The sequence below is a fragment of the Anolis sagrei genome, chromosome 4 (assembly GCF_037176765.1).
Source record: "Anolis sagrei isolate rAnoSag1 chromosome 4, rAnoSag1.mat, whole genome shotgun sequence".
Lineage (NCBI taxonomy): Eukaryota > Metazoa > Chordata > Lepidosauria > Squamata > Dactyloidae > Anolis > Anolis sagrei.
Window position 1 is genome coordinate 91,405,828 of NC_090024.1, and position 21,464 is coordinate 91,427,291.

The following is a 21,464-nucleotide window of genomic DNA, read 5'->3' on the forward strand; positions in this document are numbered from 1 at the left end:
ACAGTTCTAGAATCAAAATGGGGAAAAGTAATAGAGTGTGTGCATATAGGAGCTGAGGTATGTTGTGCTAAAAATATTGAAAACTAAAATTTTGAATGACATGCTAAAGTGATAAGACTTCAGTGTTACACAATGATGTGTAGCCTTTTATAGAAGACATGTAGTAATATTCAATATTGATTAAAAACATAAGGAAGAGTTTTGAATTTATGGCTAACAGTAAATAACAGATGAAGCACAATGAGGGCTTCACAACAGAACAACTACCTGATGAAGCCTTCTTTCTCTTTCTGGTCCCCTCGGGATCTTCTGAAGACTTGGTGGGATGTACCAAAAACACACGTTGGTGAGTTCAGGCTTTGAAACACAAAGAATAAAACAGAATGTGAAACAGTTGGGCATATCTGCAACAAAAGTTTATCTTTATTTAATTCAAGTGGCAACATTCTAAACTTTATTTGCTTCTTAATCCATGTTCATGTTTTTATTCATAAAACACACAATCATCATGTTATATCGGCCCAAACAGATGAAATTTGGATCCTTATGTCACAGTCAATAGCTTTTTTGGATTAAATGAAAAGTTTGCACTGTCAACATGTTTATAATGAGTAGGAATAAAACTTGTTACTCTTTCCAACTATACATACATACACATGTACATATAAATAATCAGTTATGATAAGGAAATAAGTGTTGATGTGTAGATGAAAATGACACAATAATTTATACTTTCCTCGGCTGGATGAGGAAGGTAAGAATGAATACAATTGCATGATACAAGTTAGTTTGATACTTGAGTGACATGTGTCATTTGATTTGTTATTATTAAAAGTGACATAATTGTTATGTTGTTGTGACAATAATTGTTGGATCTCCTACAGCTGAAAGAACACTGGCAATACTTGTTAAGTGAGAGGGTTTTATTTGGGAAAAATATATAACTAGATTATAACAGAAAAGGAATTCCTTAAGGAATTAGGATTTTATTGACATAAAGTGACTATTTTCCCTTTATTTTATTTTTGCTTTTTTGCTTTTGTTTTTAAATTCTGGAATTGCACAACTGTGCTAAAATAGAAAAATAATAATTAAGGAGTAGTAGTATTGTAAGAAGAAGAGTTTGTGAGGATGGGAAGTAGTATGATTATGGAATCACGGATTGGCAAACTGGTGAATTGGCAGGTGACATATTGAGGGACTTCAATGTGGTATGTATCCACACCCAATGACAAAGTGACTGTAGAATAGTGAGTCTGTGTAATAAAGTCTTTACCATTAATCATATAAAACTATTTGTGAAAATAGATATGAACTGGTTATTTTTAAACTCCCTGCTTACCTCAGCATCGAAAACAAGCTCGTAGTGTTTTCTTTTCTTCAGTTGTTTATAAAGGTATTCTGTGAGTTCTAAAAGTCTGTTGATAAGAATTTCAAATCCTTGTGTGCCCTGTAAGATATCAGGCAGGGGACAGAAACACTAAGATACGTTTTTAGTTTTCCATCCTTACAGTTTAAGTCCTCATATCATTCTCGCTAGCTAGCAATCATCATCTGTCTAGCCATCTGATTTATAATCTGCTTTTCTCCTCATAGAAAAAAAATCTCAGATTTGTAGAAACTACTTTTGGGGCTAGAACATCCACAACCTTCTAGCTATGTTGAACTTCAATGGCCTGGGTGATACAATTCTCAACTCCTCCAACTTCACAGCTCTGGGGCAGTAAATCTAGTTTCCTGCTATTCTCAGATTAGTTTATATGAGCCAGATTTCTATTATGTGTAACTAAGGTATTTATGGTATTCCATTTGCCTCCAGAAATAATTGTTCTAGGTAACCTACTCAAGAAAACAAAGTAACTATCATCTTACACATCAAGCCAAATAATCAGCTCACTTGAATTTAAGATGACTACAGTTGACTCCTATATACAATGTTTCACTTGTTCATTGTTTAATTTATTCACTTATGGCTTCTGTATAAGCTACCACCAATTTCTCAATACCTCCATCATTTATACCATTGAAATAGTCTGGTTTGTTATTATCATGATCCCATAGAGATGGGAGACATACGGTAGACACTGAATATCTCTTAAACTTTATAGTACAACACCACTATGAATGTGAGTTTTATGGTGTGTAGTGAATTTCAATTCTAGGCATAAATATTTGAGTGTTTTATTTTTATTTTTCACTCATCATTCATTTTTAATATATTTAATTTTCATCCATTGGGAAATAAATGGTTCTCATATGCCACATCCTACCTACAAAGTAGGTATTGTTATTTATTTATCACTTTACTAGGAGACCTAGGAAAAATATATATGGGGGTTATTCTACATTATTATCATCACAACTTTGGAAGTAAAATTAGTCTGAAAATTGGTGAGTTTGCCATTTTAAAATCTTTATGTCAAAGCAGAGATTTGAATCCAATGAGGTCTAACAGTATTGATGCACTTGTAAATTACAGACCATTCTTTGGATTAGGAGAAGAGTTCTTTTCAGATACATTAGATCCTCCTTTTATGAGAAATCCCATAACTGGGGAGACACCAAGGTCAAACCAAGTTGAATTATATGATAGTTCCCCATTGTTCCATATCATGTACCAAAATCATTCACTATATAGGAGAGCAATAAATAGTGTATCACCCACAGTCCAGTTTTTCAACACTTTGCATAACTCCCTGCTTTTTAGCATCTGCTGCTGGAGGCACTTATTTCACTTTCCTAATATCATTTGGTTCTGATATTCTCTATTGTTAATAATATCTGGTGTAGTCTAGTTTTGCATTTAATACAGCACAATGAGAAGTCTATTGTGCTCATCATATGTTCTGTGTGAACTCAAAGTGTTGCTTGGGAATCTCCTAAAAATGTCTCTAATGCTCTGTTAATCTGAATTGGTTCCCTATCAGATAAGATAACGTAGAAGGGAGTCATAAACTGCCTTTGTTTAAGTGGTGGGTATATTAATCTCATTTGTTTTTCTTCAGATTTCCCTCTTTCAGCCCTTGGCTCTCTATCTATCTTCCTCCTATGGTCTTACATTAAGAACAGGCAACAAATGATCCATAACCTATTTGCAACTCCACTCTTGTAGTTCCCAAAGCCTAAATTTAATTTTTTTTAAAAAAAAATGCGTCACAACCACAATCTTAAAAGGACCAAAGAACTGGAATTTAGTTCTTATATTACTTAATATGGGTCCCAGAATTTGATTTTAATTGGAAGGACTTTCATTTTTATTCAAAGGAGGTAGTGTCATGAGTTTAAGAAGAAAACATTTCCATGTCCTGTTGAAATTTTCCATCCGTGTTTTCACTCATCTTTTCATTTTTGCCTCTGAGGATAGTCCCTCTATTTAAAGTCCCCAGTGACTACCACATCAATTTAATCCAATTTTACAAGATGCTTCCTACCTTGGCTCTCCACATTAACCATAATTTGAAGACATCGACATGCCGGCCACACTGGATAGTTTTGTCCCCGGTGTCATAAGCTGTGTCATATTGTTTGTCTGGTTGGAAGAGATAGCCAGCACAAAGCTGGTTACAGGCTTGAAGAAGACCCTAGGAAAGGAACAGAGCTGTCAAAAGATGCTGCATTGGAAAACATCCTCTACCAAATAACAGTCCCTTGGCACCAAATGTAACTTTCATCTGTTGCCAGGTTTTCCTGATCACTATTTGGGTGATTTTTGGATATACGCTAGAATACTGTATGAGAACTGTCGATCATACTGGAGAATTTTCTAGTAAGAGGAAATGAAGTATTAAAATGTGTGTTTTTTCATAATTGTATATAAACCATTTTGCAAGTCTTGCATTTATCAGATGTATCAAAATAATATACAGTATCTAGAATGAAACCATGCTTGTCCCAGAAGCCAGCTAGGAAATTCTTGTCATAATTGGTAATCTTCCAATCCACCACCATGTCTCATAAACCACTAAGTCAGCATTTCTCAACCTGGGGGTTGGGATCCCTGGGGGGTCGTGAAGGGGGTTGTGAAGGGGGTGTCAGAAGAGTTGCCAAAGATCATCAGAAGACACAGTATTTTCTGTTGGTCATGGGAGTTCTGTGTGGAAAGTCTGACCCAATCCTATCATAGATGGGGTTCAGAATGCTCTTTGACTGTAGGTGAACTATAAATTGCAGCAACTACAATTCCCAAATGTCAAGCCCTAATTTCTCCAAACTCCACCAGTATTCACAGTTGGACATATTGAGTATTTGCGCCAAGTTAGTCCAGATCCATCATTGTTTGAGTCCACAGTGCTCTCTGGATGTAGGTGAACTACAACTCCAAAACTCAAAGTCAATGCCCACCAAACCCTTTCAGTATTTTTTGTTGATCATGGAAGTTCTGTGTGCCAAGTTTGGTTCAATTTCATCGTTGGTGGAGTTCAGAATGCTCTTTGATTGTAGGTGAAATATAAATCCCAGCAACTACAACTCCCAAATGACAACATCAATCCCCCCACCCTCTGAACCCCACCAGTATTCAAATTTGGGTGTATCAGTTATTTGTGCCAAATTTTGTCTAATGAAAGAAAATATCAGATATTTACATTACGATTCATAACAGTAGCAAAATTACAGTTATGAAGAAGCAATGAAAATAATGTTATAGTTGGGGGGCACCACAACATGAGGAACTGTATTGAGGGGTCGCGGCATTAGAAAGTTTGAGAAACACTGCACTAGGTGTTTAGAAAGCCTTGCTTTTTTATTCGCCAACAAAAATAGGGGTTACAGGTGCCTTCCAACCAAGAGCACATAGAAAGTAGAATGCGTTTATGTCATACATTGGGGTCGTACATTGCAAAAGACTGTGCTAGAATATAAAATACATAGGAGTGTGATACCTATGGCTTCCATGTAGTCTAAGTTTTTAGTTCCCAAAATGGAACACTAGTCTTCATGGTCAGTAATAGGAGGTTATGGGAGTTGTAGTGAAAAACATCTGGTAGGTCAATTGTTCCTCATCCTTGAAAGGAAACCTACATTTTGGGGGTGGAGGTGAGACCAATCAAACGTATGATCCAGAATGGAAAGCAAAGAGTGCCCCCAAATGCAGAAAAAAACATCTCGAATTCTTGAGAGTTTCTAATTCTTTACATTTTAATTGTACCTGCTAATTCATAAGTTTTATCCAGTCTATTATGTGAACTTTGTTGAGTTTCTTTCCCTCCTCTTTGGTGTCCTTCTCCTCCCATTGCATGTCACATTGTCCCATGGAACATTTCAAAAATTTATTTTCACCAGTTTTCACTGAACCACTGTTGCTGTTGCTGAGTTACAGTCAGTGTGTTAAAATGCTTTAGCAATTTTACACTAGTGAAGCATTAGGATAATTATGTTTCTGCTGGAAGCAATAACTTGTGACCGTGATTTTTATGGCTTCAGAGCTAGCACAAACACATAGGCAAGTACAGATACATCTCATCTTTGAAAATACTGTATTAATTTAAACCGACCAGAGGACTGGAAATTAAAAATCTTTGATAATGCTGGGAGTACCAAGAAAATACTTTGAGATGGAGCAAACATCATGTGGGTCTCAAAATATAATTGGAAATCACAGTACAAAACTTGGGACTTGATTCACTTTGCCCAGAAAACATGTACATCTTCCTGTGCTGGGAAGGGAAAGTGAACTACCTTCTCATGGACTAAGAAAGCTGAGCACTGCAGTGGAACACCCATCAATTTGTGTGGATTCCAAGTGACAGAATTGGCCCTGAGTGAAGAGAATTAAAAGATAATGAACATGTCAGATTCGACCGTATAATCTCAAGCACGCATAAATATTAGGAGGCAGCATCAGCACAAAACCACACTGACCCAATAACATTTTATAGCTAGGTTTTTAATATAGGCAACTTTGATCCATAAAGTTCAAAGCATTATCAAAGCCACTCAACAGAATATGAGAGTGACAGATGATAAACAAAAAGAATTCTATTTGACTCTCAAAAGAAAGAACGTGTTGGACTTGCTGCTGAAAAAGCCTATTCTCACAGAGGACAGATATTTTTGCAGATATTCCATCAAAGAAACTCTATGCTTCTTTTCCTTGTCTTCTATAAGTGCTTCGTTCAATAAAAAAGCCTCACAATTTCTCCTATGAGTCACTATTACTACAGCAATATTTTTTGCATAGTCAGTCTTTATATTCTAGTGTAGAGAGACAAGATGGTAAAGAAAATGACAGAGAAAGACAGTACTAATAAAGAACGCATCAGAGTATTTACCTTTCAATACCATTTAGTTTATGGGCATGCCTTCTTGACAGTAGCAAACCTCCTCCCCATGCGGCCTATCAGAAATGAAATTGTTTCATTAGAGAAATCAGCCATCACTAGAAGCTTTACAAAATTGATCAGCAGTGCTGTTTGCAATAGCCAACTGTGAGTAGTTGAGGATTTGGGGGCCAAATCCTGGGACTCGAGAATGATCCTTTCTGATAGTAGACTCTGTTGATATTCTAAGAGGCAACTTCTGATGACATCATTCAGCATGATGCCTTAAGCACCATGCATGGTTGCACAGCGTATACTATTCAAACAACAACCTCAAAAAACTACCATGAAAATACATATTGACCCACTTTTCAAGGCAATGCTTTCATCCTGATATTCCTCTTTCTACAATCAGATATCTGGCATCTGTAGAAGAATAGGACAATTCTTCCCTAGAAATATCTGGTGATCTATAGCTCATTTTGTGATATTTCGGGAAGCATGATGATACATCCTTAGAAGAGGGATGGAAAATCAATAAAGAGGGCAATATGAATATTGACTTCATATTTGTAGTTGCACAGAACCTAATATCATTTGTTTCCAATGAGATTTTACATTCTATAGCAGTGATGGTGAACCTTTTAGAGATGGAGTGCTCAAATTGGGGGGTGGGAGTGAGGTTGGGCACTCAAGGGGCTGGCGGACAGGAGCGACAATCAGGGAGATTAGTGTGGTGTGACAAGCAGGGGGGTGGTGAGTGGGGAAGGGTAGTACAGGGGATGGCAAGTGGGAGGAGCAAGGGCAAACGGGGGTGGCAGGGAGTCAGTGGGTAGCAGGCGAGAATCAAGCAAATGGTGAATGCGCAGAGGGCGGGTGGCTGAAACTGGAGGCTAGAGACTAGCAGTGGGCAGGTGAGTGACAAGTGGGTGGGCAACAAGCAAGCAAGGGGGGAGATAGTGGGAGAGATGTGAACAAGCAAGGGGTCAGGCAGCAGATGGCAGGCAAGTGGCGAACAAACATGGGACACAAGCATCAGGCAACCAGCGACTAGCAAGCAAGTAGTGAGAGAGCAAGGGAGTGGGCAAATGGGCAAGCAAGTGAGGGGGATGAGCAGGGGGATGGGACGACAGCTCATATGCCAGGAGAGAGCAAACTGCATGCCCCTTCTGGCATACATCCCATAGATTCACCACCACTGTCCTATAGGAACAATACAACACATTTTTTTATTCCAGTACTTTTTTATTACACATGATTTGACACTTACTATAATTCTTTATACACACATCATCATTATTCCATTATTTTAAGTACACTTATCAATCTAAAGTATTATTTAAAAGAGTTTCTCAGCCTTCTGTGCTGAATAAATGATTAGTCATGGGAGGAAAAAATAGAATGAAGTGAATCAATCATCTTGGCCATGGGTGGTGCTTCTGATATGGTGAAGATCGCAATTTGAAGTGATATTTGCATTAGGTAAATAATATAAAGAAATCCAGATAATTTTCATTCAACCCAAAAAGGATACACTTTTACAGATTACCTCTGAACATAATATATGATAACAAATCATGATTGTAAGACAACCTCAGATCTCTTTTTGTTCATCGTCATATATATATATATATATATATATATATATATATATATATATATACACACACACACACACACACACTAGGGCTGGGCGGTTTCGTTTCGTTAATTCGTAATTCGTTAATAATTCGTTAATTTTTTCAATTACAAAACGATAACAAACCATTCTGGAGCAATTATTAAAAAAAACGAATTTTCAAAAACGTTTTGTAAATGCTTCGTATTTCGATATTGTATTCGTTTCGTTATTGTTTTGAGGTCGTTTCGTTATTATTTCCGCATGTCTGGGCCAGTTTTATGGTTTAATTAGTGAAAAAAAATTATAATATCACACCAACAGTCAACAACAGAGGGAGAGGGAAGCTTCAGAAGGTTTTGGAGGTTTTTTAGCGTATTTCGCGGTCGCGTCCGCCATTAACGAATCGATTCGTTATTGTTTCGGAAATCAATTCATTAATTTTTTACCATTTACGAAATTTCGTAAATATCGAACTTTTTAAAAGGAAAATTTTGTAATTATTTTAAATATCGAAACAAAAAAAAACCCCAAATACAAATCGATTTTAGAAACAAATTTTTCCGTTGTTACCCAGGCCTAATATATACACACACACATACACACACACACACACACACACACACACGTGTGTGCACTGCACACAAACATGAAACAGGGAGAAAGAAATAGAGACACAGAGAGAAAGTAGCTAGTAAAACCTTTAACTCCATTCCATACTAAGAAGTATGTAACTAAAAGCAATGACATTCTTACATCCACATGCATCCAGAGGTTGTACTTTTGACAAATGTCAGCAATGTTGGTAAGAGGATCAAAGGCTCCATATACTGTTGTTCCAGCTGTGGCACTAACGTACAGGGGAACCTTGCCCTGAAAAAGAACCCAAGATGATGGCCTGCATTAGTGCACAATCAATAAAGATCTTTTTTATTGAACTATCCCAATACTAAACAATAAAAATAAATCATTTCATCGAGCAGATCTCTTGGAACAAGACAAAGTTCCAACTTGCCTAAAGAAGGCAGTTGTGAGACCTATATTTAAAAAGTCATCCCAGAACCCCTCCATAATGGATAACTATTGGCCAGTATCCAATCTCCCATTTTTGAGCATGGTTTTGTTGCATGTGGTGGCCTCCCAACTCCAGGGATTTTTGGATGAAACAGATTATCTAGTTCCATTTCAATCTGGTTTTAGGCCTGGCTATGGAACAGAGACAGTTTTGGTTGCCTTGGTGAATGATCTACTCAAAGAGCTAGACAGGGGGAGCATGTCCCTGTTGGTTCTCCTGGATCTCTCAGTGACTTTCGATACTATGACATGATATCCTTCTGGGTCATCTCAATGGGATGGGACTGGGAGGCATCATCTTACAGTGTTTTGGTCCTTCCTGGATGGCTGTACCCAGAAGTGCTGAGGGACTCCTGTTTGAATCCCTGATGATTGACCTGTGGGGTTCATCAGGGTTAACATATACATGAAACTGCTGGAAGGGGTCATCCGGAGTTTCAAAGTACAGTGTCACCTATATGCAGATGACACCCAACTCTACTACTCCTTTCCACCTAATGCCAAGACAGCTGTCCTGACACTTACCCATGCCTGTCATCAGTAATTGGTTGGATGAGGGCAAACAAATTGAAACTTAATCCAGAGAAGATAGGGGTGCTCCTGGTCAGTTGGAAAGTAGATCAGGGAAGAGATATTCAGCCTGTGCTGGATAGGGTTACAATCCCCCTGAAGAAACAGGGAGTCCTCCTGGACTCAGCAGTGAACCTGGAGGCCCACGTGTTAGTGGTAGCCAGGAGACCCTTTGCACAATTAAAATTTGTGTACCAACTGTGGCTGTTCCTTAGGAAGCTAGATCTGGCCACTGTGGTACATGCCTTAGTTTGGATTACTATGATGTGCTCTAAGTAGGACTGCCTTTGAAGACTGCTCAGAAACTTCAGCTGGTCCAAAGAGCTGCAGCCAGGTTACTAACTGGGGCTGACTACAGGGGGTGGACAACCCCCCTGTTACAGCAGCTTCTCTAGCTGCCAGTTTGTTTCCAGGCACAATTCAAGGTGCTGGTTATGACCTTTAAAGTCCTAGATGGTTCAGGTTCAGGCTATTTGGCTGACCAAATCCCCTTGTATGAACTTTTTTGGGCCCTGAGATCTTCAGGAGAGGCCCTTTCTTGGTCCCACCCTCCATCTCAAGCTCAGTTGGTGGGAATAAGAGAGCAGGCTTTCCTTCTCGGGGGCTGCCCCTCGACTCTGGAACTACCTACCCAGAATGACCTCCTCCCTGTTGTCTTTCTGGTGGCAGTCTAAGGCCTTTTTACTCAGGCAGGCTTTTGAAGAAGAAGGCTTTTAAGATCATGTCAGCGACTGTTGTGGGTTTTTAAAAATGTTTTTTTGATTTAATCTGAATTGTTTTAATACTAATGATTTTTTAATACTGTTTTAATATTTGTATGTTTTAAATGGTATTGCAATGTTTCTAATGATAGGTCTCTTTAAGTCTTCTTATGGAGAGAAAAGGTAGTTTATAAATAAACGTAACAACAACATCAGATTGGGGTAGCTAGCTAGCAAGCATGTAGCCAAGACATTCTAGTCATATTGTAGCAGACTGTATTTAAATATTACTGGTGGTGGGAGGGGGGAGTTTCCATCCCCTTTATCTTTTTTATCTTTGTTAGTTAGCATATAGTTTTTTAAAAGACTGCAAACTTTCAGACTCAGTTTCTTGATTGTCCTTTTAGTAGAATTGAGACTCCTCAATTCTAATTATAATATAACAGTGTAATGCTAATTATAGTGTCACCCTTATAAGACATTTCAAGGGGTTTTGTATTTTTATCTTCTCTCTGCCACGTATTTATATTAGTAGCAAAAAGGAAAAAGAAGAATAATAGCAATAGCTATAGCTAACTTGTTCACTTAACCCTTTCTTTCCAAGAAAAAAACCCAAGATGACCCCTCCATCCATTTCCAAGTCCTCTACTCATGTCCAATTTCAGCCATTTTGGATATTGTGAATTTATAAATAAGAAATAAAATCCAAAAGTGTAGCCATATAGTCAAAGCTTTGGAACCTCTATTTGTGTAGGTGTTCATGACTTCTTCAAATATATAAACATGTCTAAGATGATGATAAGCAAATAAACTTTTTTTTCCTTTTTTTTGGGGGGGGGGGGGTGATGGATATATCAGACCTGTCTTTTGACTTTGAGAATGTTTCCCTCCAGTTCAGATGGAATCATTTTTCCTCTGTTAAGATAAGAAGTAAGGAAAAGAAATGGTTGTTAAATATAACTAACAGCTCTTGTTTCCATCTATCTATCTATCATCTATCCATCTATCTATCATCTATCTATCATCTATCTATCTATCTATCTATCTATCTATCTATCTATCTATCTATCTATCTCTATCTAAATCCGTAATAAAACAAAATAAGAATCCATTCTTTTCTGCAAAAAAAAAAACCCACAACATTTTCATGCCAGAAATCATCCAAAGGCATGGAAAAGCTGTTGTTTTCATTTAAAATTCCCAGAATCCCTCAATTAGTAAGCTCCGGGCAACTCAGAAAACACAAATGCTATCTGGGTGAGTTCTACCAACATTAGTATCATATTGAGGTGAGCCTGCATGACATTATTAGCAATAAATCTTCACAATAAATCTTCAAGAATGCAATCCTGCAGTCTACACATTTTCTAGACAGTTATACATCTACTGGAGTATCTTCTGTACTTGATCTGCTCATTTTGTGAACCCTAATTTTTCAGGGTTTTAAATCACATGTGGCCTTTGTGGCCAGAGAAGTCATTTTGCTGCTGAGTGGAAGGCGATGAAAATTGGCAATGAAGTAAATGTAATCATTTCCAGTTTGTTTCTCAGTTATCTATAATCATAATGCGTCTACTGAAGACTTTCCTTCTTTTTAGCAAGAGTAATTGTATGCCTACTTTAAAGAAATCAATAAGGTTATTTGGGCCTCAGTCCTATCGGTAATCTCAACCAGAGTAGACCTCATTGACTCAATGAGATTTACATAACTTTCAGGATAGTTGTTATGGCCTTCAAGTTGTTTCTGAATGATAGTATTCCTAGGACCATTGTATCATGAGAAATGTTTAGCAAGATTTATCCAGAGGAAGTTCCCCTTTGTTTTCCTCTGAGCTGGATGGATTCTTGTACCATTAAATCTGTTGCCTATGGCTGATTTTTGTGCATTTAGATAACTGACTAGTTGGACTGGCAAGCAAATAAGCTGATTGAACTAGTTCACATCTTTACTGCAGAAGATAACACAATCACTTTTTGTGGGCAATTGGTGTGGCAGAAGGTGAAAATATCAAAAGAAAGAAAAATGTCATACAAACCTCGGAAAAAATATATTTTGGAATTATAGCTCCGAGAATCTCCCATCATTATTGGGCATGTCTGCTGGAGCATTCATGGAATTGTGTTCCAAGAATTAACTTTTCCAAGTTCTAATATGCACATATTAAGTTAATGTGGGGGCTCACCTTTCATCACACTTGATGGCAATCACATTATCCATTCCGATCCCAAGAACAGCAGCAGCTTTCTTTACAGAATAATGACTCTTTAGGTATTTAAAGATGGAAAGGTTAGAAAATATCACAACATGCATACAAATCCATATAATAGCAGGCTTGAAAAAATCTAAGGAAAGAAGACATTTGGCTCTATTGGCACTGTAATTCAATCAAAATATTGCAATTCTTTACTGAATTTACATGGAAGCAAGGCCCATATTTTCCTTCAAGGAAGTACATCATAGTTTGAAATAAACTTAAAACTAGAAAGAACAAAATGAATGCACATAAAATTAAACAAGAAATAAATATGCCAGTTGTAATTATAACTCATGCCCTCCAAATATTATGTGTGCCAGGATGGTGAATATCAAGGGATTACAGGATTGTAATTGAAAATCTGGAGGGCCCCAAGTTAGCAAAGGACTTCTTCACACGTGCCGTTGGAATCATTGTGGTTTGCCATGGATCACCCCATGCCCTGCTCCATCCCAGCTTTCCTCCTGCCTCATCTCATGAGGGGAAGCCTCATTGAACTGGCTCGACCCATCTTTTGTAATGGAAAGACAGGGAGTCTCCCGCTGGCAATTTTGCAGCAGTGGCAGTGTGTTTGTGGCAGTTCATCCACTGAGCCAACCTGGAAGTACTTTTCTGGGGTGAGATGGGAGTCGTCGGGCTACATGGCTGAAGTAAAAAAGCCCTCTTGCTGCTGCCAAATTTTGGACTGCGTGAAGAGGTTCCTAGATTATTGCATCATGAATATGCTTCTGAGATAGCTATAATAAAACAGCCCAAGAGGAAGTTCATTCTTTACTAAAAGATTGAATATGGAAGTTCTGTACCATGTCTGTATGTATAGTGATATGTGAGAAGAATATAGGCAGCATTTTTCTTTAAAACTAAGTGAGATATTTGGATAGGCATATTTAAATACTGCTTTATTAAATTTTGTTTTTTAGGATCAAGTTGCAAGTGTTATGATCAAATAGGTCGAGATGGAATTTTGAGTAAGATCTAGGACCCTTTCACACTACACAGTTATAATACTATGTTTCTACTTTCTACATTAACCATGACTCTATCTTATGGAAGTCTGAGATTTGTATTTTAGGGATGTGTGCTTAAAAGTCTCAGCCATGGAGCTCTAGTGCTTCACATAAGGATAAAGCCCAGAATCCCATCGGAAGTAGACATGGTCATTAAAGGAGAATCATTATACTATCATTGTGTAATATGAAATGGCATGTGTTGATTCATGTCATGGTGATAAATATTTAGAAAACTGAATATTTAGAAAATTGAATAAGATTTTCTGCCTTGAAGTAAAAATTAAATAAGTAATATATATGTGTCTTACAATGACAGCAGGTTGCTAGATTAGGTTTTTTTTTTTGTCAAACCTTACGTTGTAAAGTTGACATGGGACATTAACTATGGGCCATTAATTAAAGTCAGTTGGACACTATGATAAGCATCTGTTAAATCAATAGAGCCAAGGCAGTGTAAAACAAAACTAATATACCATCAGGATGGAAAGGACATGAGTAATAATAGTACATAAAGAGAGATGGGTGGAAAACCACACAATTTGTATTGCTGCACAGAATTTGACTTGACAATAGGAAATGAAGGAATGTTCAAATATCTTCAAAACAACATCTTTCTTTAATGTTCTGGACAATTGAGAGTCCTGAACTGATGGAAATCTTATCTGTTCTATACACAAAATCTAAACATAGTTTGGAAGCGGGGGGGGGGGGGGGAATAGTATTTTCTGCATTTAGACAGTATGACCTGTGCAGAAAATAGCATTTCTGCACACAAAATATTTCTGGACAGAAACATCTTGCAGTAAGAAGGAAACCCCTAAAATTACTCATTGCTAGCATTGAGAAGAAAATTTGTAAAGAATTGCCATCCCTATGTGCTTTTTGCCAGGGGCTAAATCACAGGAGGAGCCCACATGATAACTGATGCCACAGCATACATGCTGGAACAATGTTGGTAGCTTGTTGTAAACTAATACAGTGGGCACACACCATCATACTAGTATGTGGTGGGCTTGAGCCATGAACTCAGATTCCCTTATGGAGTTTACTCAGATAGGGGTGTGATGTGAAACCCAACAGTACTTGCCACTGTTTTTTTTCTCTTTCTTTCTTTCTTTTTGGCAGAAAACAGCCACTAGGATTCCCATCCTGGCTGGCAGACAAGGGGATCTGATAGGTGTTAGCCCCAAAAAATAACTTTTCCAAGGAATAAGTCCAATTATAAACAGAAGAAAATTTTGTTATTAATCCAAATCATTGATTGGCTGATATCAAAATATTGAGCAGTAAAACAAGTGAGAAAAACAGGGAAATCTGATAGTAATCACTTGTCAGAGACAAATAATTTACACAAACCTTATTACAACATGTATACTCACATGTTCAGAAACAAATAGTACAATGTCTGGAAGGGCTGCCATGCCTTTGGTTTTAATCTCAGGGTAATGTTTATAGCGGGCAACTAAAACACTGTAGAGGTTTGATATGCTCCCTCCTGGAAGACAAAAAAATTATATTGAATTTTATCAGAATGGTCTTGTTGAGCAGAGATGACTATACTTCAGTGTAGTAGCCACTATTTTTTTTAAAAAAAGCAACAACCAAATTTGTCTTTAGAAATTTGTGTCTCTCCAAGTAATTTTCTATTTATGGCCCTAAGGTGAACCTACCACAAAGGTCCCTTGGCAATATTTGTTTAAAGTGGGTTTTCCTTTCTCTTCCTCTGGGACTGATAGAGTGTGACTTACTAAACTCTCCCCGTGAGTTTCATGCACTGGTCTTCAAAGTCATAGTCTAATACTGAAACCACTACACAATACTGGCCCTCTCTTAAAATGGTCTTTTCTTTTTAATTTTTGTTTTGTTTTGATAGTCAGGATTAATGCACCTATTCAGTGTCTTTACTTCTCTTTCCAGTATATGGAGCATACTCCTATTCTTATTTTGTAGCAGTACCTATCTTCAAGGACAAGATTTAAAATGGCAGCTACTTGCACATATTGCTTCCACAGTTTGAATAAAGAATAAAAATAATGGGTTTGCCTACCAGGGGAAAATATGCCATCTGCTTCACTTTCATCCCATCCAATAATTTCATGCATTTTCTTCAGAAGGATCTCCTCCATTACAATGAACACTGGAGCTATTTCATATGTAAACCTAACACAACCAACATGTCATAGTTAGAAAACAAAAACACAAGGAATTCACCAAAAGTACCTGTCAAAGGAATACATAAACAATACTAATTTTCATTTCATTCAAACAAAGAAGGTCTTTATAGTGTATTCACACTTCACAATTATAGAAATTCTTTCTATCTTGTTCTCAGAGTCCTGTTATCATAATCCCATTGACCATTTCCACCCCGATTATTTGGTAGATGATCTGAAATACTGGATTAAATGTAATATTAATGAATGTTTTTCATATATTATTGTTGAGTCATTTGTAAGTTGGATGTTTGTAAATCAGGGACTACCTGTATAGAAAATGTTACAAAGGGTTTTATGAGTTATCAAGCTTAATAACTCTAAAAACATAAATGGAGACTATCTCATTAGGCCTTATGTTGCTGAGTCAACATTTTGTGAATTACGGAGGCTAGAAGCTTTAGTAACTGAGGGAGGTAAGGGTTTCATTTATAGGCAGTTCATAGTTGCAGAGTTGTAGCAATTTCAAATTGGGTTCATCTTTTTTAAACACCTTGTAGTATTATTATTATTAGAAGATGCTGACTAAATCATATTAGCTGAGGTCATGCACATTTATCCATATATATATATATATATATATATATATATATATATATATATATCCTCTTCTCATATATAGGTCTAGAAATTTCAATAAAGAATCTACCCCCACAGATTTTATCCACAGATATGTAAGAACTGTATCTGAATTTTCATTTACAAGAACTCTATTCCCATCTCTTTAGTTTACAGTTCTCAAGTTATGAACACGATAGGTTCTGTAAATTTGTTCTTAAGTTGAACTTTTATGTAAGTTGGAACAAGTACATTTTTAAGCATGGTAACTCTTACAAGCATGGATTTCACTTCTTGTCTCAACCCCATTGTTTGTAAATTGGATGTTTGGGAGAGAAATGGCAATGGAAGGCAAGGACAGTTGGCCTCTGAGAAAGCATTGGCATTTTCCCCTCTCCATGTAATGACCCTCGATACAAATTTTGTGCCCCAAACCTGCCCTTGATGTGTACATAGGCTTGACTTGGACACAAGTACATACAGTAAATGTGATTGTGAATGGTAAAGAAGGGGCATTTTCAGGATTGTTTTTTGTTCTGAACAGAGCTTTCTACAAACCTAGCCATGATTTCAAAAAAGTTATTAAAATTAACAGAATTTAAAGTTAGTCAATGGGTCAGCCCCAGCAGTGTGAACTGTGTGGTTTCCCAAATGTTGTTAAATGTCAGGTAGCAATTGTCCTAGCCAGTGTAGACCCTCATCAACATCTGGAAGACTGAATTATTTTCACCCATTGTACTCTAAAAATGACTATATTGGATCCAACTCAAGAGTTGGGGGAAAGCATTAATTTCACTCAGACTGTGTTAACACTTAAAATCAAACATGAAAACAATCACCACTTGGGATATTTCTGAGAAATACAAACGCAACAAGGGCTAGTTCTGATCAACTGGTTAATGGTACTATTTTATTTGACTATAGTTTCCAAATAATAGTTAATGGCAGCTTTGCGTACAAGGTTTAATATTGTCAATGTAGACTAATGCAGTTTAGATGCATTGAACTGCATTATATGGCAGTGTAGATGGAACCAGAGCCTTGCCTTCAATTTACTATGATTTTAAACCAGGATTCCTTACATTTATTCCTAAAAGCTTAGACACTGGACCAAGCTATATAGAAATGTGGTGGCTTTACTTCTAAGTAAAATCATTTTGAGATGTGAAACTAATTACTATTAAACTGTTTCAGGGAATAAGTATAGTATTCTAGCATTGCATGTACAATGATGCAAGAGGAAATGACTAAATATTACCAAACAGGATGGAAAGAGTATTCAAAATTAAATGAAATAACAATATGTTATTTCCAATTGCAGGGACATATAGACATGCAAAGATCTGTATATTTGGCTAAAAAACGGGATATTCCCACACCTGGAAATCTCCTGTTTTTTTGCCTATTGTTGTGATTACTTCCGGGTTTACAGAGAATGGCATCTGGCCAACCTCCTGATTGCTGTGGGAGCTCCAGGGATAAAGGTACTGTCTGGATTGCCCCGCTCTATGAATCCAAAAGCGACAAGAAGACTGGGAAAGTAAACTGTTGTTGAACACTGAGTAGAAAAATGCAGTGTTTTATAATACTTTCCAGCTTTGTAGAAGGTCTGGCCAAGACAATTCCTAAAGTTTTGTGCTAAACGGTAAACAAAACAATTACACGGTAAATGTATAATAGATTCAAGACCAGAGGCTAAGCAATTGAGTTTTCCTTTGATCAAAATCCCCTTTTGATCATACTGCACCTTTCCCCTGTGTTTTTGTACTTTCATCTTTCATCTTTTCCTACTGTCATCAAATTGTAGAGTCAGAAGGGACCTCACCTTCATCTGGGTCATTGATAAAACGTTTGAAGAGCATAGAGCCTAGGAATGAAATCTTCAAGATATCCCTCTGGGAGGGTACTACAGCTTTAACTAACACTATAGCTTGAAAGTTAAAATGGAAGTGGTCACATCAATTGAAGAGTTGTCCAACCCATCTTTGACCTATCATGTTAAAAAGATGTCATGGGACATTGGGTCAAACATTTTGCTGAAATCAAGAAAAAGTTACAGTCACAATATTGGTTGGTCTAGCACAATGTATTCCAGCATATGATTGAAAAGACTAATACAGTAGTGAGGATTTTGTAGTTTTGCCCTATACTTCATAGATCCTGATGCAATTTTGGAACTTGTTCTATGCAGAAATACCTCTGTGTATGTGTGTGTAAACATTTTGTTCATATTTTTCACATAAAAAGTATTACTGGTTCCAGAGAGCCAGGATTCTTTTGTGCATTTTTTTCTGCAAACATCCAGCAAACATGCACACACAAAAGTCCCCCAAAACATGTGACTATCTTGAAATGTTTTTTTTTAAATCAAAACCTATTATTTGACATAAAATCATTATTACCTTTTTTTTTGTCAAGAAACGTTGTCTATATTTCTGCTCAAAATAATTTCCCCAAACACTTCAGGATATAGTAATACAGATAAGATTGGTTCACAAATATTTGCTGCCTCCTACAGCATAGAGAAAACGAAGGATTTTGTTTTCCTTTTCTTTCCTTGCAGTTTCTCAAGTCAGGAGTGACTTGTCATGGGGTATTTTAAAGGAAAAATGTGTTCCATTGATATTTATTGTGCAGCACAGAATGTCTCCTTAATCCTACAGTCACAATCTTCCACTGTATTATCCAGTGCCCCTTTTTTCCTTCATCTTAGAACTATAGAATTATGGAGTTGGAAGAGACCTCGTGGATCATCCAGTCCAGCCCCCTGCCAAGAAGCAGGACAGGCTTGTTCTTCAGACCCTTGGTCATTTTAGTCGCTCTCCTCTGGATGCATTCCAGCTTGTCAATATCTCTCTTCTTGACAATCCCCCTATTTATGTTAGCCAAATTAATTGTTCTCTTTCTCAGCCATTTTTTTTAAACAATTCTGGATATATTTAAGAGTGCAGAGGCCTGCTTTGTGAACTCTCTCTTCCATGGAAGCAGCAGGTTTGCACTTGCTGTAGATATAGTTTCTGTTATCCTCAGGCAGGAATGTGGAATATACCCTGCAAGCATCTCTCTGTCTTTTATAAAGAAATGTGATTGTGCTCCATTGAACTCAGGAAGAGCTCCACTAATAATTGGAAAATGTGAAAAGGACTCTCTTTAGCAAGTCTTGCTACTCCTGCTGAACTGTTGCCACCTGTAGTGATTCATGCTCTAGCTTTGAAGTTACCTTGATCTTCAAAAGTAGTATGCTTTGCAATTCTGGGTGGCGGTGAGGCTGATTGTGAAAAAGAATTTCAAGACCTTCTGGGCATGCTGAATTAATTGCATGGCTCTTTGAATCTTGGACTCTGCCTAGAAAGCTCTCAAGACTTATTCTGGAATGTAAAATCCAAATGCTATCATTCATAGTGATCTGTTTTGACACCTCTTGGAGCTATATCTGAGCTTTGAATTGTTACTTTTGGAGATTGTAGGAGTTGTAGTCCCAAAAATTAACTTTTGCAAACAATGTGTGTGAGTCCCTTCAATGGTTCCTAGATTACAAAGTGGTATTTCAGAAAGGGCCTTTTGAGTGGAGCTTCTGGTATGGTTTGTTTTAGAAAGGCACCTTCTCTATATCTGTTCAATAAGTCCAACTTCTATTTATTTATTTATTTATTTATTTCTACCCCGTTCCTTCTCAACTCAGGATGGCTTACATTTGACAGCAATTCAATGCCACTACATATAACACTGCAATATAATAACAATTAAAACAATAAGTAAAACATTCGTTAAAACAGTAAAAAAAAGTATTAATAGCCATAACATCATTCCAGTGAATTCCATATCCAGTTCTACAAGTTGAGCTTTCCTTATCCAGACTTCTGAAATCCAGAATAATTCAAAATATTTATTTAGTGATTTACTGTACTTATAACCCACCCTTCTCACTCCTGAAGGGGGACTCAGGGCAACTTACAAACTATGGCAATAATTCAATGCCAGATTCAGACAATAACGCTATCAGTAAAGCACAATATTATAAAACTGTAAAAAAAAAAACATATACATGTACATTAATTTGACTTTTAAGCTTGATTGTCCTGCTCTCTAGTTGTCTATCTGCCTGTCTGCTTGTATTGGCCCTCTTTTCACTTTATAGGTGACACCTCATCTTTCTACCATACTCAGACATTTTATTTTTATGTCAGTCTGCACCACGTGTAGGTTTGGCCTTATTGGCAAAGCCTATTCATTTAATAATAAGAAACTGGCCAGTTTTTCAAAGAAAGAACAGAGTTATCCAAAATCTATAATGAAACCTGATAACTAAATTGAGTATAATCTCTTTTCATGTTCCCTGCTCTATTTGCTGTGTTTTCAACTGTCTTTACAGGAGGGAAACAAAGTCAGTAATGCTATGCATTTCTACTTTCTTTATATTGCCAGAAGGGAAGTAAAATCAACAGTAAGTTAACACCCAAGATATCCTATATAAGAGCTACATAGCATAAATAACCACCAACAACGTAACACTATACTTCCATTACTTAACCGCTATGCTAGATAGTAACATAGTGCAACAAATGGTCATTGAAAGCCAATATGTACAGCTATCCGCATGCATTGCAATGAATCTTTGCATACTAGTCTCTGAATGTCAGTGTGCAACCACATACACAGTGGTTTTGTTTGACACAGAATGGAATTTGACAAAGTTTTTCCAATACAGCTTTTCTGCTCTTGTGTAAATTCAAAATAATGCTGAAATTACATTACATACATGTTTGTATTTGCTGTTGCTGTCAGCCATTCTCCAGCCAGTCCTATAATATCAAGGCCACTCGAAAGCTGATTGAAATAACGTGGATGTCCTTGAAAACATAGATGAGTTCAAATAGATTAATATTTTGGAAGACATATTAGAAATGCATCACATTACAGCAGAAGTGATTAATTGTAAATCATTAATTACATAGGACAATGAACAGAGGTTAATGTGCAACCTTAAGGCTATTATGGTGGCTTATATGTTAATTGTATGGTTTAGCCAAATTTTAAAAGTGCTGAATCAGTTTTGAGGATTGATTTCAATATCTTCTAAAGTTCCAAATAAGACAAAAATACACTGGATAAAGCTACAGCTGTGGAAGAAGCAAGCAAGTATATCCTTATTCTGGGAACAGAAAGGACAGTAGTGTACAAGTATCTTTCCAAGAAAATGACTAAGCA

The 21,464-nt window shown here is 36.9% G+C and overlaps 1 protein-coding gene across 1 annotated transcript in view; it reads right to left on the minus strand.

The window, feature by feature from the left end:
* LOC132774520 (glutamate decarboxylase 1-like) overlaps positions 1-21,464 on the minus strand; it is a 32,281-nt gene that overhangs the window by 423 nt on the left and 10,394 nt on the right. Inside the window, exons 4-14 of the mRNA XM_060774697.2 lie at positions 21,016-21,106; positions 15,533-15,645; positions 14,865-14,980; positions 12,404-12,483; positions 11,081-11,135; positions 8,632-8,748; positions 6,270-6,334; positions 5,677-5,755; positions 3,432-3,581; positions 1,343-1,450; positions 268-357 (exon numbers count right to left, since the gene is read on the minus strand). Of these exons, the coding sequence (XP_060630680.2) occupies positions 268-357; positions 1,343-1,450; positions 3,432-3,581; positions 5,677-5,755; positions 6,270-6,334; positions 8,632-8,748; positions 11,081-11,135; positions 12,404-12,483; positions 14,865-14,980; positions 15,533-15,645; positions 21,016-21,106 (1,064 nt within the window). The remainder of the gene's footprint in view (positions 1-267; positions 358-1,342; positions 1,451-3,431; positions 3,582-5,676; positions 5,756-6,269; positions 6,335-8,631; positions 8,749-11,080; positions 11,136-12,403; positions 12,484-14,864; positions 14,981-15,532; positions 15,646-21,015; positions 21,107-21,464) is intronic.